The following is a 15,613-nucleotide window of genomic DNA, read 5'->3' as shown; positions in this document are numbered from 1 at the left end:
TCCCTAGACATCCAGGAGGCTCTAGAATGATTTTTCTCAGCCTTTTTCTTTAAGGGCACGTTTGGCCTGAGCCTTCCGGATCTCCTCCTTGAATGCCTCATACTGTTCCAACATTGATTTACCCACAAGTCGCTGTTTCCAGTCCACGATGGCCAAATCATTCCTTAACTTAGCAAAATTAGCTTTTCCCCAATTCGGAATTTTTATTCCAGGCCTATCCTTGTTCTTATCCATAATCAACTTGAATCTGACTGAATTATGGTCACTGGCACCTAAGTGCTCTCCCACTAATACCTCTTCAACCTGCCCAGCTTCATTCCCCAAAACTAAATCCAAGACCGCCCCCTCTCGTGTTGGGCTTGCTACATATTGACCAAAAAAGTTCTCTTGAATGCATTTCAAGAATTCCGCACCCTCGATACCCTTCACACTAAATTTGTCCCAATCAATATTTGGACAGTTAAAATCTCCGACTATTACTACCCTATGGTTTTTGGACTTCACAGCAGTTTGCCTACATATTTGCTCCTCTATCTCCCTCCCACTGTTTGGGGGTCTATAATGCACGCCCAGCAGTGTGATCGCCCCTTTTTTATTTTTCAATTCGACCCATATGGCCTCATTTGATGATCCCTCTAACATATCATCCCTCCTCACCACTGTAATATTTTCTCTAATCAGTACCGAGACACCCACCCCCCCCTCTTTTACCCCCTTCTCTATCTTGTCTAAAAATCCTGTAGCCAGGAATATTGATCTGCCAAACCTGCCCTCTTTCAGCCATGTTTCTGTAATGGCTATAATGTCTTACTCCCAAGTGTCTACCTGTGTTCTTAGCTCATCCGCCTTATTCACTATACTCCTTGCATTAAAGTATATACCATTCAGCACAGGAAGACCTCCTTGCTTACTACTTACTAAGTAAGCCCCGTTTCCTACGTCTTACAGATTTGCTTTCTAGATTCTTGCTATTGAATTTCAGCTTTACTTCCTTCTCATTTGAATTTGTTCTCAGGTTCCCATCCCCCTGCCCAGCTAGTTTAAACTCTCCCCAACAACACTAGCAAAGCTCCCCGCGAGGATATTGGTCCCGGCGATGTTGAGGTGCAACCCGTCCGGTTTGTACAGGTCCCATCTCCCCCAGAAGCGGTCCCAATGCCTCAAGAATTTAAAGCCCTCCCTCCTACACCAACTTTCCAGCCACATGTTCATCCTCTCTATCCTTCTATTCTTATACTCATTAGCACGTGGCACCGGTAATAACCTGGAGATTACTACTTTTGAGGTCCTACCCTTTAATTTTCTTCCTAGCTCCCTGAATTCTTCCTATAGGACCTCATCCCTTATTTTACCTATGTCGTTGGTCCCGATATGGGCCATGACCTCTAGCTGTTTACCCTCTTACCCCTCCCAGGATGTCCTGTGTCCGCTCTGTGACATCCTTGACCCTGGCATCAGGGAAGCACAAAACCATTCGGGAGTCACATCTACGGCCGCAGAAACGCCTGTCTGTTTCCCTAACTATAGAATCCCATATCACTAGGGCTCTTTTGTTCTTTGTCCCTCCCCCCTCGTGCAGCTGAGCCACCCATGGTGCCTTGGAATTGGCTCTGGCTGCACTCCCCAGAGGCACCATCGCCCTTACCGATACTCAGAAGTGAATATCGGTTTCCTTGCAGCACCCTACCTTTCATTAGGTTTGGCAAACTATTTTGAACCAGTCACAGAAGGGCAATGATACCACAGTTTAGCACTATAATTTCCTATTATACTGGAAATTAGTTTCTTTACCCTAAAGGAATAAACTTTTCAACAATACTGAGTGGAAATTTCAGAGCCTGGAACCAGAAAAGCATACTTTACTGATGCAATGGTAAATTTCTTTATGAAAAAGCTGCAGGCCACGAAAGCAGTAATACTCGGCTCTCGCAGACCCACAATCCACATACAGGAAGACACGCCTGGGAGGAGATCACCAACCGGGACAGCACTGCATACAGAAGGCCAAGTAGAAATTAAATAACATCAAGAAAGTAAAATCTATCTTTTAATTGGGAAGCATGCAAGACTTTGGTGGATGACGGCAGAAGGTTACATTTTCAATACTAACTAAAGAAGACATTATGGATTTGTTTAGCCTGGAAACTGTGGTGCAAGTCATAGAAGCCACACTGTGTGTACAGGTACTTGACAGGGACTTCACTGTACAAAGCTTGTTTGGAGAGTCTGAAACAGTGGACGTCCCAGACCTAAAAACCAAACTGAAGGTGTATAACACAAGCACCAATTACCGAATATTATGGCCACCAGGCACACTATGGTGGGTTGGACAGGATTACGACATGCATCTTAAAAGGCCTCCATGTCTGTATATACATCAGAGAAATTGAATTTTCATCTCTCACATCCATAATGTGCTGGACCAATAGTTGGTTTCACTCAAAGGTTTATTGTCCCAAGGAATAAACAAAATTATTGTTCCACAATGCCCTGGGTTCTATCAAGAAATAATAGTCAAAAAATTCTTTAGTTTAAATAAAATCTATGCAAAGAGTGAGAAAAAAACACTATTAAACCATAAATCTGTGCAATAGTTTTTCTAAAAACAGGTATAATTGATGAGCCTCACTCTTGCAGCCCAATAAAGACATGTATGTAGCAGATCCTAAATAAGCTCACAAGTAGCCTCAAGCTTTCTAGCATTCTCCATGGCTCCTGTCACTGTCTCCTTACAACAATCCGAACTGCCCTAGACTTCTCTCTTATTGACCTTTCCACCTGGCTTACCCACCTCACCAACCTCCTTCCCATTCCACTCATCCCACCCACCACTGCCCCCTAGAATCTGCCAGCAGATCAACAACAACCATTCCTCTCTACATTTCCCTCCAGAATGTCTTCTCACCAAGTCATACCTTGGTTTCTCCTCCTACTCCTTCAAGCATGTTCTCCTCCTTCAATCAGCTCAACTCCTTTAAAATCCTCATTGTCTACCACCCATGTAAGGCCAGTCCATATCCTCCCTCCTTTTCGCCCACAGTCTCTGCACTGAGAAACTCTTCATCTTCAATTTTAATCTCCATCTATGCTACTCTTACCCTCTCTCCTCTGAATTCACTGCCCTCCTGAAACCTCTCTTTCCATATGAACTTTCATATCCTATTCATGGCCACCATCTCATCCTCACCATTTCCCAAAGCATCTCTATTCATCTGATTTCAATCACTGACAAGGCTATCTCCAGCGACTTTCCTGTATCCCGCACCATCCATATCCCTCTACCTCCTTCTAACCCCACTTTCTTGTTTCTTCCCCGGACAAAACTCTCCCACAAATTGGCTGGAGCTACATTTTGAAACTTCCAACTGCTGAGCCTTTGGCACTCAATTCACCACAATATATCTGCTGCTGTTGATTTGCTATACCACTTCCTCACCTCCACCTTTGATCCCAGCAAAACTTTCACCATGTCCCATTCTGATAGTTCCCCCAGTACTCTCACTCTCAAATTCAAGGGACATAGATTTGATGGTCTCTGCACAAAACTTGCTTAGCCATCCATTGCCAGATTTGACTGGACCATATCGAACTCTCCGAGGCCTCACACTGCTCTGCCAAAACCACTCACTACTCTAGGACAGTGGTTCTCAAAATGGGATCCATAGAGACTTTCCAGGGGTCCACAAACTAAACCATCTCGGTCACAAGTTTCATATGAAACATATTGCAATGAAAAGGTTTCTGACCAGAGACCGCTTCAATACTGATAAATTAAATGTTATTAATACCTTCCCATCACCCACAAACCTTGATAAACACCACCTCTCTGTGTATTGATTGGTTGGAAAGCTCCAGACAGGAACAGAGATTCACCATTTATTGGTTCTTTGACATGTCAATCAAACAACACGCTAACATCCGTTTTGCGGAGAGGAATAGATAGAATCGTACTTTTAAAACTAGGCATCGGATAAAGTAGCAGTCAATCATTTACGAGTGTCAATGTCAAATATCACACCAAGGATAGAGAAACACTGCAGTAAGAAGCAGGGACATCCATCTCACTGATGTCTGTAAGTAAATACCTGTTTTCCTAAAAGCATTATTAAAACACTCTTTCCATGCAGCATTTTCATATTATGAGTATTATATAGTATTATCATTTAGATGGGGGGGGGGGGGGGGTGGTCTACGATTACTAATCCATTTGAAAAGGGGTCCTCCAACCAGAAAAGTTTGTGAACCACTGCTCTAGGATAATCTGGAGAACAAAGATAACCCTTAGCTTCTTTACTCCTTAAACTCCTCTCCCCTGCCCTCCTTAACCTCCCTTCCCTGGCCCTCCTTAACCTCCCTTCCCTGGCCCTCCTTAACCTCCCCTCCCCTCCCGTCACCTCTAACAAGAAGTACTGGGAACTCATGGATGTTTTTGTCAGCAAGAAAGACACCATCCATTCAGCTGCCTCTGCTGCTTCTCTTCCCCCTTCCCTTTGCCCACCAAGCCATACCATCCCAAAGCCCCGAACCTCTGTCATTCTCTCTGTTTTTTCCCCCCTCTCCCTCCAAACACATCTCTCAACCGCATTCCCACTAAACTGGTCACCACCCAACTTCCCTTCCCAGCGCAATGCTCGCTGACATTGTAAATGCTTCCCTCTCTTCAGGCACTGTCCCCTCTCCCTTTCAAATCCTCCTCAAAAACCCACCCTAGACTCCATAGTCCTTGCAAACTACCTCCACCCATCTCAAACCTTTCTCCTCTACTAAATCCCACTCCTCCAACAGCATTGAATTAATCCTAACCAAAGGCACAAATGACGTTCTCTATGACTGTGACCGTGGTACATTGTCCCTCCTCATCCTCCTTAACCCATCTGAAGCCTTTGACAGTCAACCACATTATGCTCCTTGTATAGCTCTCCTTCTTAGTTCAGTTCATTGGGACTGCCTTCACTTTGTTCCACTCTTACCTACCAATCATCGCCAGAGCATTTCTACCAATGGCTTCTTCTCCCACCCCTTTACAGTCACCTTGGAAGTCCACCAAGGATCCATTCTTGGCCCCCTCCTCTTCCTCATTTACACGGGACCCTTGGCAATGGTGGCCAGTACCACATCCAAGTGGCCATTCTTCCTAGGTGAGCCTGATTGTTGGCTGGCCATTCGATCTTGGGGAGCAGCACAATTAAAGTCCATACACGTGCACACTTTCCGGTGGGGTCACTGACATTTGATCAGGAATAAGAGCCCCGCCATAGCCTGGGCATGTAGAGTTAATGAAGCTAGAGTTAAGATTGGCTAAGTCAACATATATCAAGGGTTTAGCGTGTGAATTCAGTCTTTGGTGTGGGAAGGTTGCGAAGATGACAAGAGCAATGTGATATCATTGGAGTCGGTAAGGAATGTTACAATTGAGGAGAAAATTCAACAAATCAAAATATATTAAAAATTACTGGTTTGTGTTGATAAAGTTTATTTTTTCTTAAAAAGGTATAGTTATTAATTTTTTTTAAAAACGTACATAACTGAAAACTCAATTTAGACTGTGGGGGGAGGAGGGAGATTTTCTGCGAGGTTCCAGTGGTATTTTCAGCGTGGTTTACCCAAAATCAGTCAAACCAGTGCAAAAGAAAGAGGAATTTCAAATTATATCCAGCACAAAGCAAATTTCTGCGATCTTTTGCAATAGTTTAAAAAAAAATTGTGCTGGAAGCCGGCCCCGCCCACAAACCTAGCCACGTCCCCAGATCGAATTAATCATAATTTGGAGTTTCTGTTAATTGTGCCAGTTTGCGGGCCTTCAAGGAGGCTCCTAAAATTAAGCCGTTTTTTTCTTACTAAGAAACTGACTAAGAAAATGAAATTAGTAAATAGTTCGGTATAGTTTTTAAAAATCGTTTTCAGTTATTTAAAATAGGGTTACTCACAAGTGGTGGACTAGACACTGATTAAAAAGCATATTTTTTGTGATAAACCCATTTTCAGCTGTATTAATAAAACTGCACTAGTTTACCGCTCTTAAATAAACCAGATAATTTTTGAAAGCAATTTTTTTTCAAATTTTGTTGAAAAATGCTGCCCGATTGCGCTATTTCATGGAAGATTTTAAATTCGCCGATATGCAAAGGAGTTTGGGTGGAAAAAAACTATTCTCAAAGGTAGCGTAATTTTGAGCGCAAGTTGCGTCTGGATTGCCAACTGAGGTCAAAGTGGAAACTGTAATATTTTTCTCTCCTTGCTCTTTACTTCTTTTGTATAATGTATGTAAACCTGTAAATACCATGTCAAACCACCAGAGGGCTTATCCCCTGGAGTCCCAAGGGATCCCACAATCTCTTGGGAGCACCTCTGTATAAGGAGACCTCACAGGCTGGAGAGGCACACTGAGATCTGAAATAAAGAACGATGGTTACACCTTACTTTGAGCTCACAGTATCTAGACTGACTATTTGTTTAAGACATAACAACTGCCGACGAGATACAGATGACGAACCCACCACAACAATGCAGAGAACCGTGGGCATCCTGGAGAAATTTTCGGAGGGAGATGAATGGGAAACCTTTGTGGAGCAACTCGACCAATACTTTGTGGCCAACGAGCTGGAAGGAGAAGCGAACGCTGCCAAACGAAGGGCGATCCTCCTCATCGTTTGCGGGGCACCAACGTATGGCCTCATGAAAAATCTGCTCGCTCCAGCGAAACCCACAGACAAGTCGTACGATGAGTTGTGCACACTGGTCCAGGAGCATCTAAACCCGAAGGAAAGCGTTCTGATGGCGAGGTATCGGTTCTACACGTACAAGAGGTCTGAAGGTCAAGAAGTGGCGAGCTACGTTGCCGAGCTAAGGCGTCTTGCATGACATTGCAAATTTGAAGGACACTTGGAGCACATGCTCAGGGACTTGGCATTGGCCATGAAGTAATACTTCGCATTGGCCATGAAGTAATACTTCGCAAACGTTTGACTGTAGAGACCCCAACCTTGAGTAAAGCCATTGCGATAGCTCAGGCGTTTATCGCCACCAGTGACAATACCAAACACATTTCTCAGCACACCTGTGCTGCTGCAAGTACTGTGAACAAAGTAAGTTGTTTTTGAATCGAAATGTACAGGGCAGACTTACACGCCTGCAACTGCACGTCCACAGATGACTCAGAGTCCACCATCAAGGGTGGTGAATACAAGGCCATTAACACCTTGTTGGCGCTGCGGGGGTAATCATCGTTTCCATTCATACCACTTCAAAGGATACGTTTGCAAGGGCTGTGGAACAATGGGACACCTCCAACGTATGTGCAGGCAAGCTGCAAACCCTGCTAATCCTGCAAACCACCATGTTGCAGAGGAGGACAGATTCACAGTGGATCATGATGAACCAGAGCCTCAGACCAAGAAAACAGAGGTATATGGGGTGCACACATTTACCACAAAGTGTCCCCCGATAATGCTGAAGGTTGAATTAAATGGACTCCCAGTGTCCATGGAGCTGAACACGGGCGCAAGCCAGTCCATAATGCGCAAAAAGACTTTCGATAAGTTGTGAGGCAAGGCCTCAAGGCCAGTCCTGACTCCCATTCATACTAAACTGAGAATGTATACAAAGGAACTGATTTCTGTAATCGGCAGTGCTACCGTAAAGGTCTCCTACGATGGAGCGGTGCACGAGTTACCACTCTGGGTGGTACCGGGCGATGGCCCCACGTTGTTCGGCAGGAGTTGGCTAGGAAAGATATGTTGGAATTGGGACGACGTCAGAGTGCTTTCGTCCGTCGACGACACCTCATGTGCCCAGGTCCTAAACAAGTTCTCCTCGCTGTTCGAACCAAGCATCGGGAAGTTCCAAGGAGCAAATGTGCAGATCCATTTGATTCCAGGGGCGCAACCCATCCATCACAAGACGAGAGCGGTACTTTACATGATGAGAGAGAGGGTGGAGATCGAGCTGGACCGGCTGCAACAAGAGGGCATCATTTTGCCGATCGAATTCAATGAGTGGGCCAGTCCGATTGTTCCAGTACTCAAGGGAGACGGCATCGTCAGAATCTGTGGTGATTACAAAGTAACTATCAATTGTTTCTCACTGCAGAATCAATACCCGCTACCGAGGGCAGACGACCTATTTGCAACACTGGCAGGAGGGAAAACATTCACAAAGCTAGACTTGCCCATAGCCTACATAACGCAGGAGCTGGAGAAATCATCGAAAGGCCTCACCTGCATCAATACGCACAAAGGTCTCTTCATTTACAACAGATGCCCGTTTGGGATTCGATCGGCCGCAGTGATATTCCAGCGGAACATGGAAAGCTTGCTGAAGTTGGTCCCACGCACCATAGCCTTTGAGGACGACATCTTGGTTAGAGGGCTGGACACCGTCGAGCACCTGCAGAACCTGGAGGAGGTTCTTAGTCGGCTTAATCATGTGGGGCTCAGGTTAAAACGCTCGAAGTGCATTTTCCTGGCGCCTGAAGTGGAGTTCCTGGGGAGAAGAATCGCGGCGGACGGCATCAGGCCCACCGATTCGAAGACGGAGGCAATCAAGAATACACCGAGACCACAGAACGTGACGAAGCTGCGGTCATTTCTAGGACTCCTGAACTATTTTGGTAACTTCTTACTGGCTCTTAGCACATTGTTAGAACCCCTGCACACTTTACTACGTAAAGGAGAGGAATGGGTATGGGGTAAAAGCCAAGAAAATGCCTTTGAGAAAGCTAGGAAGCTGTTATGTTCAAACAAATTGCTTGTGTTGTACGATCCATGTAAACGTTTGGTACTAGCATGTGATGCATCGTCATATGGGGTCGGGTGTGTATTACAACAAGCTAATGAATTTGGGAAATTGCAACCGGTTGCTTATGCATCCAGAAGTCTGTCTCAGGCCGCGAGGGCCTACAGTATGATGGAAAAAAAAGCGTTAGCGTGTGTTTACAGGGTAAAGTAAATGCATCAATATCTGTTCGGGCTCAAATTTGAATTGGAAACCGACCATAAGCTGCTTATATCCCTCTTTTCGGAAAGCAAGGGGATAAATACGAATGCATCGGCCCGCATCCAGAGATGGGCGCTCACGTTGCCTGCATACACGCCATCCGCCACAGGCCAGGCACAGAAAACTGTGCTGATGCTCTCAGCAGGCTGCCATTGCCCACCACAGTGGTGGAGATGGCACAGCCTGCAGATTTAGTTATGGTAATGGAAGCATTCGAGAGTGAGCAATCACTGCCCGACAGATTAGAACCTGGACGAGCCAGGACCCCTTACTGTCCTTAGTAAAAAACTGTGTGTTCCACGGGAGTTGGTCTAGTGTCCGATTAGAGATGCAGGAAGAAATAAAGCCGTACCAGCGGCGCAAAGATGAAATGTCTATACAGGCAGACTGCCTCCCATGGCGTAATCGGGTAGTAGTGCCAAAAAAGGGCAGGGACACTTTTATTAGTCATCTCCACAGAACCCACCCAGGCATCGCAATAATGAAAGCGATAGCCAGATCCCACGTGTGGTGGCCCGGTATCGATGCAGACTTAAGAGTCCTGCGTGCACAAATGTAATACATGTTCACCGTTAAGCTATGCACCCAGCGAGGCGCCACTAAGTTTATGGTCCTGGCCCTCCAAACCGTGGTCGAGGCTCCATATCGACTATGCAGGCTCATTCTTGGGAAAAATGTTCTTAGTGGTTGTAGATGCGTACTCCAAATGGATTGAATGTGTGATAATATCGGCAAGCACGCCTGCTGCCACCACTGAAAGCCTACGGGCCATGTTTGCCATGCACAGCCTGCCTGATGTCCTTGTAAGTGACAATGAGCCATGTTTTACCAGTGCCGAGTTCAAGGAGTTCATGACCCGCAATGGGATCAAACATGTCACATCTGCCCCGTTTAGGAGCAGGGAGGTCTTACTGCAGTTGTACAGGGCCTTGGTGAGACCACTTCTTGAGTATTGTGTGCAGTTTTGGTCTCCTAATCTGAGGAAGGACAGTCTTGCTATAGAGGGAATGCAGCAAAGGTTCACCAGACTGATTCCCGAGCTGGCAGGACTGACATATGAAGAAAGATTGGATCGATTAGACTTACATTCACTGGAATTTAGAAGAATGAGAGGGGATCTCATAGAAACATATAAAATTCTGACGGGATTGGACAGGTTAGATGCAGGAAGAATGTTCCCAATGTTGGAGAAGTCCAGAACCAGGGGTCACAGTCTAAGGATATGGGGTAAGCCATTTAGGACTGAGATGAGGAGTAACTTCTTCACTCAGAGAATTGTGAACCTGTGGAATTCTTTACCACAGAAAGTTGTTGAGGCCAGTTTGTTCGATATATTCAAAAGGGAGTTAGATGTGACCCTTACGGCTAAAGGGATCAAGGGGTATGGAGAGAAAGCAGGAATGGGGTACTGAAGTTGCATGATCAGCCATGATCATATTGAATGGTGGTGCAGGCTCGAAGGGCCAAATGGCCTATTCCTGCACCTACTTTCTATATTTCTATGTTTAAACCAGCATCCAACAGTTAGGCAGAACGAGCAGTTCAAATAATCAAGCAAAGCTTGAAAAAGGTAACTGAAGGCTCACTGCAGACTCGCTTATCCTGAGTCCTGCTCAGTTACCGCACAAGACCCCACTCGCTCACTGGGGTCCCTCCCACTGAACTGCTCCTGAAAAGGGCACTTAAGACAAGGCTCTCCAGAGTCCACCCTGATCTCCATGAACAGGTAGACAGCAGGCGGGTTCAACAGAATACATATTATGATCGTGCAAATGTGTCATACGAAATTTAGATAAATGATCCTGTATTTGTGTTGAACTATGGACAAGGTCCCAAGTGGCTTCCTGGCACTGTTTTGGCCAAAGAGGGGAGTAGGGTGTTTGTAGTCAAACTCTCAAATGGACTCACCTACAGGAAACACTTGGATCAAACCAAACTCAGATTTACAGACTATCCAGAACAACCCACAATAGACTCCACCTTTTTAGACCCTCCAACACACACACAAGTGGCAACTGAACCAGCGGTTGACCACGAAGCAGAACCCATTACCGCAGCAACCCAGCAGGACTCACCACCCCCAGTAGCCAAGCAAGGCCAGCTGCACAGCCGTCCAGCGAGGGCCCAACAAACGACTCACCAAAACCAGCATTTGCACCGAGACGATCAACCAGGGAAAGGAAGGCCCCAGATCGACTCACATTGTAAATAGTTACACTATTGACTTTGGCTGGGGGGGGGGAGCAGTGTTGTTATGTATGTAAACCTGTAAATACCATGTCTAACCACCAGAAGGCTTATCCCCTGGAGTCTCAAGGGATCCCACAATCCCTTGGGAGCACTGCATATAAGGTCTCACAAGCTGGAGAGGCACTCTGAAATCTGTAATAAAGGACTACGGTCACACCTTACTTTGAGCTCGCAGTATCTAGTCTGACTCTTTATTCAAGACATAACATATACAGTGCTTGTTTTCCAACCCATCACAGACCTTCCCTTTTGTTCTTTCCTGTCTACCCCACTTTTACTGCCTGCATATGCTTAAAACCTGTCACATCTCTAATTTCTTCCAATTCTGATCAAGGGCATCGACCTGAAACGTTAACTCTGTGGGATGGATTTTATTATTTCTCACTCACCCGCAGGGGAGGGCATCAGTAGACCACGGGGAAGATTTAACTCCACAAAAGCAAAATACTGCGGATGCTAGAACCTGAAATAAAAACAGAAATGCTGGAAATCTCAGCGGGTCAGGCAGCATCTGTGGAAAGAAAAAGAGTTAATGTTTCAGGTTGATGACCCTTCGTCAGATTTACAGCGTGCATGCGATATTCGAAAGGTCTGGCTTCCAGTTGGACGGGGAACGCTGGCCAGGGACGCCGCAGAACCAGGTAGGTGTGGGGTCCTGCGTGGCAACAAGCCCGGGGGGCGGATTCGATCCCCGATCCCGGGGGGGGGGGTGGGGGTGGGGGTGAGATCGATCCCGGCAGAGGGTGGGGTTCAATCCCCAACCCGGAGGGTGAGTTTGGGGGGCCGGGAGGGAGCAACAAGGATTGCTCCAGGAAGCTGTGCTTGCCTCGCTGCAGCTACTGGGAATCCAGAGCCCTCGAATCCCCAGCCGCTTGCAGTAAAACTTGTACAGCAAGTTAAAGCAGAGGCTCCGGGCCTCCTGATGTTTAAAATGTCAACCCGCCTCCTTGCAGCGGGTTGGTTGCCTCTCCCGCCTGAATAAAAGGTGAAAGTGAGGCAGGTTTTTGATTTTTTTAAATTTTGTGCCCCCCTCCCGCCACCCGTTTTTTAAATGTGAAAATCCGCGCGCCCCCTTTCTCTCCCCAGATGGTGCCTGGCCTGCTGAGTACTTACAACATTTTCTGTTTTTACTTACAAGCAAATATTCGCCATGAGCTACTGACACACAGACGTTAAGTACAATAACGTGTCAGATTCCTTTTTTTGGAAAGGCAGTAATTTGAATGCTCGGAGTTTGAGCTGACAAGTTCTGGACTTTACATTCATGTGGTTACCTGACTGCGTGTAGTGCAGACACGTGTACTCGCCCGGTAAGTCGACACGTTGAAATGAATGCACGCAGTGAAAGTAATTGGCGACAGTGCTACAAACATAACCAGTGCAGTCGCGCCGCGCTCCGGGAGGCAACACCTGAGGCGCCGCTCAGTCACCCTTCCACTCCGTCTGTGCGCTCACAGCCGTTGCCTAGCAGCCGTCGGGACGTTGGCGCCTTCTGACTGCGGTCACCCTGGAGCCGAGCCTCTGCTGAGGGCCCATTCCAACCCGAGAGGCAGCAAAGCTTGAGCCACTGCCAACTCGTTCAGTTTGAAGGGTCATAATGACCTCAAGTAATTGTGATACATTGACCTATAAACAGTAGGTTCAGTATGAATAAGTAAAATGGGTATATGATACGACATTAAAACGACGTTGAACAGAAAATAAATCAATATAATATTCCAAATAAAAACTCAATGATATATACCAATGAATATAACTAATACTGTAACGTTTGTTATAAAAATCAGTCACTGGAAAATATTTCAGAGGTTAAAAACATGTGCTCTTTATTTTGGGGGCTATTTTAACTAACTACATGCAGTTGTGAATCATACACATATCTCCAGGACAGAAGGAACTGTCGGGGAACTTCCTGAGCTTGACCGGAAACAAAGTTATTACCAGAGGGATACAATTACAGGTTGAACCTCCCTTATCCAGAACCCTCGGGACCTGGCCTGTTCTGGATAAGGGATTTTTCCGGACGAGGGGTGGTCAGGTTAAATTGGATGGTACAGGTACTGAGCAAGGGGATATCGTGCTGGCTGACTTGGGGCTGGGAGTGTGACAGAGAGATCATGGAGGTGGGGGCGGTGGATCGCAGGGTCAGGCCAGCGATTGCAGGAGTCAGCAGCGAGGAAGGACTTCAATTTGTTCATTCGGAGCGGCCGGGAATGGTTCTGGATGAGGGGTGGTTCCAGATAAGGAAGTTCTGGATAAGGGAGGTTCAACCTGTGCACCAATATAACAAAGTAAAAAGACCTAAGTTAGGATTGTCCCGGAGTCTTTGGGAATTATCTCCTGGACACTGCTGCTATCAACCCAGGAGAAAAATCATAGTGACTTTAAAAATAAATGTTTTTTCATATTCTTTAAACATTTTTGTATATTAGTTATAAAATATTGGTGATAGAAAAAAAGCCTATTCGACTGTTTGGTTGGAGGTGGGAGGTCATGTGTTGAAATTTCTAGAAACTTGTCCAACCATTGTTGGCAATCCTATCCCAAGTTCCTTCACAAAGGCAATTGGACACAACAGAAATTGCAAGATGACCAAAGGCATGCATGAAGAGTACATTTTCAGGCAGCTTTTGAAGATAAGAGAGATCCAATGAGACAAAGGGAGCTTAAAAGAAAATTCCTGAATGCAACAACAATGGCCCTGAAATCGCGGTCCCTATGGGCACGTATGAGGTGCGCACACGCCTGTAGGAACCCCACAAGTTCCTGGTTTAGGCATGCGAAACGCATGCACCTAAACCCGGAACTTGTGCTCTGTCAAGAATCCCCTTGACAGATCGCACTCATCCATAAGTAAAGTCTCCACGGGCGGAGAGTTGGGCTATTTGCCCAACTTCTGCCCAGCGAATACACGTGAAATTCTTCTGACTGATGAAGGCCTGCCTATTGTCTGCTCTATGACACGTCTGGTGGAAATATTGCTTTCATTATATCACTCCTGGACCTCAGTACTTGGCCTCCTCATGGGTGTCATGAGCCACATCTTCAGGTGATCGCCTTTGTCTCCAAGAAGCCAGCCAGAAAGTCTGGAGAAGCGAAGAGGGTGGAATGGTGCAGGACGAAAGAGTCATGGCACCTTCCAGGGAATTTGGCGCACACATTTGCATGCTGATAAGAACATAAGAAGTAGGAGCAGGAGTAGGCCATATAGTCCCTCGAGCCTGCTCCGCCATTTAATACGATCATGGCTGATCTGATCATGGACTCGGGTCCACTTTCCTGCCCGCTCCCTATAACCCCTTATTCCCTTATCGGTTAAGAAGCTGTCTATCTCTGTCTTAAATTTATTCAATGTCCCAGCTTCCACAGCTTTCTGAGGCAGCGAATTCCACAGATTTACAACCCTCTGAGAGAAACATAGAAAATAGGTGCAGGAGTAGGCCATTCGGCCCTTCGAGCCTGCACCACCATTCAATATGATCATGAGAAGAAATTTCTCCTCATCTCAGTTTTAAATGGGCGGCCCCTTATTATAAGATTATGCCCCCCAGCTCTAGTCTCCCCTGTGTGGAAACATCCTCGTATGGTTGCAGATGAGCTGCAGATTGAGGGAGTGGAAGCCCTTGCATTTGACAAGAAAGAAAGACTTAAATTTATAGCGCCTTTCACGACCACTGGATGTCTCAAAGCGCTTTACAGCCAAATGAAGTACTTTTGGAGTGCAGTCACTGTTTAATGTGGGAAACGCAGCAGCCAATTTATGCATAGCAATATGATAATGACCAGATAATCTGTTTTTGTTATGTTGGTTGAGGGATAAATATTGGCTAGGACACCGGGTATAACTCCCCAGCTCTTCTTCGAAATAGTGCCATGGGATCTTTTACATTCACCTGAGAGAGCAGACAGGACCTCGGTTTAATATCTCATCCGAAAGACGGCACCTCCGACAGTGCTGCACTGGAGTGTCAACGTGGATTCATGTGCTTCATGTCCTTGATGTCCCTGGAGTGGGATTTAAACCCACAACCTTCTGACTCCAAGAAGAGTGTGCTACCCACTGAGCTACAGCTGATAAAGACTACTGGGTGATGAATGGAGTTCCCTAATGGCCACGTGTGTGCAGTCATTGACGCCCTGCACCCGTGGGAAGCCAGCCAGAGTGGCAAAGCTGAGCGTCCGCTCAGTAACACTGACTTCATCAGTGGCAAAGTTGATATAATTGACTAACTTGTCAAACAGGGTATTGGTGACCTGTGTGATGCATCTGTGGACAGCCGACTGCGAGATGCTGCAAATTTCTGCTGCAGATCCCTGGAAAGAGCCTGAAGCAAAGAAGTTGAGGGCACTGATGACTTTGACAGCCAAT

General features: G+C 46.2%; 1 protein-coding gene across 7 annotated transcripts in view; it reads right to left on the bottom strand.

The window, feature by feature from the left end:
• Nucleotides 1-12,669, bottom strand: part of LOC139233945 (uncharacterized) — a 926,529-nt gene extending 913,860 nt beyond the window's left edge. For 5 of the 7 annotated variants that reach the window (XR_011588246.1, XM_070864634.1, XM_070864704.1 and 2 more), the window contains exon 1: nucleotides 12,380-12,506. Coding sequence is in view for 4 of the 7 variants with exons in the window: in XM_070864634.1 (XP_070720735.1) it covers nucleotides 12,380-12,396 (17 nt within the window). In the remaining 3 variants the exon portion in view is untranslated. The other 2 variants (XM_070864651.1, XM_070864643.1) reach the window with 1 other exon arrangement.
• Nucleotides 12,670-15,613: the final 2,944 nt, after the last annotated feature.

The sequence above is a fragment of the Pristiophorus japonicus genome, chromosome 2 (assembly GCF_044704955.1).
Source record: "Pristiophorus japonicus isolate sPriJap1 chromosome 2, sPriJap1.hap1, whole genome shotgun sequence".
NCBI lineage: Eukaryota > Metazoa > Chordata > Chondrichthyes > Pristiophoridae > Pristiophorus > Pristiophorus japonicus.
This window is presented reverse-complemented; position numbering and strand designations above follow the sequence as displayed.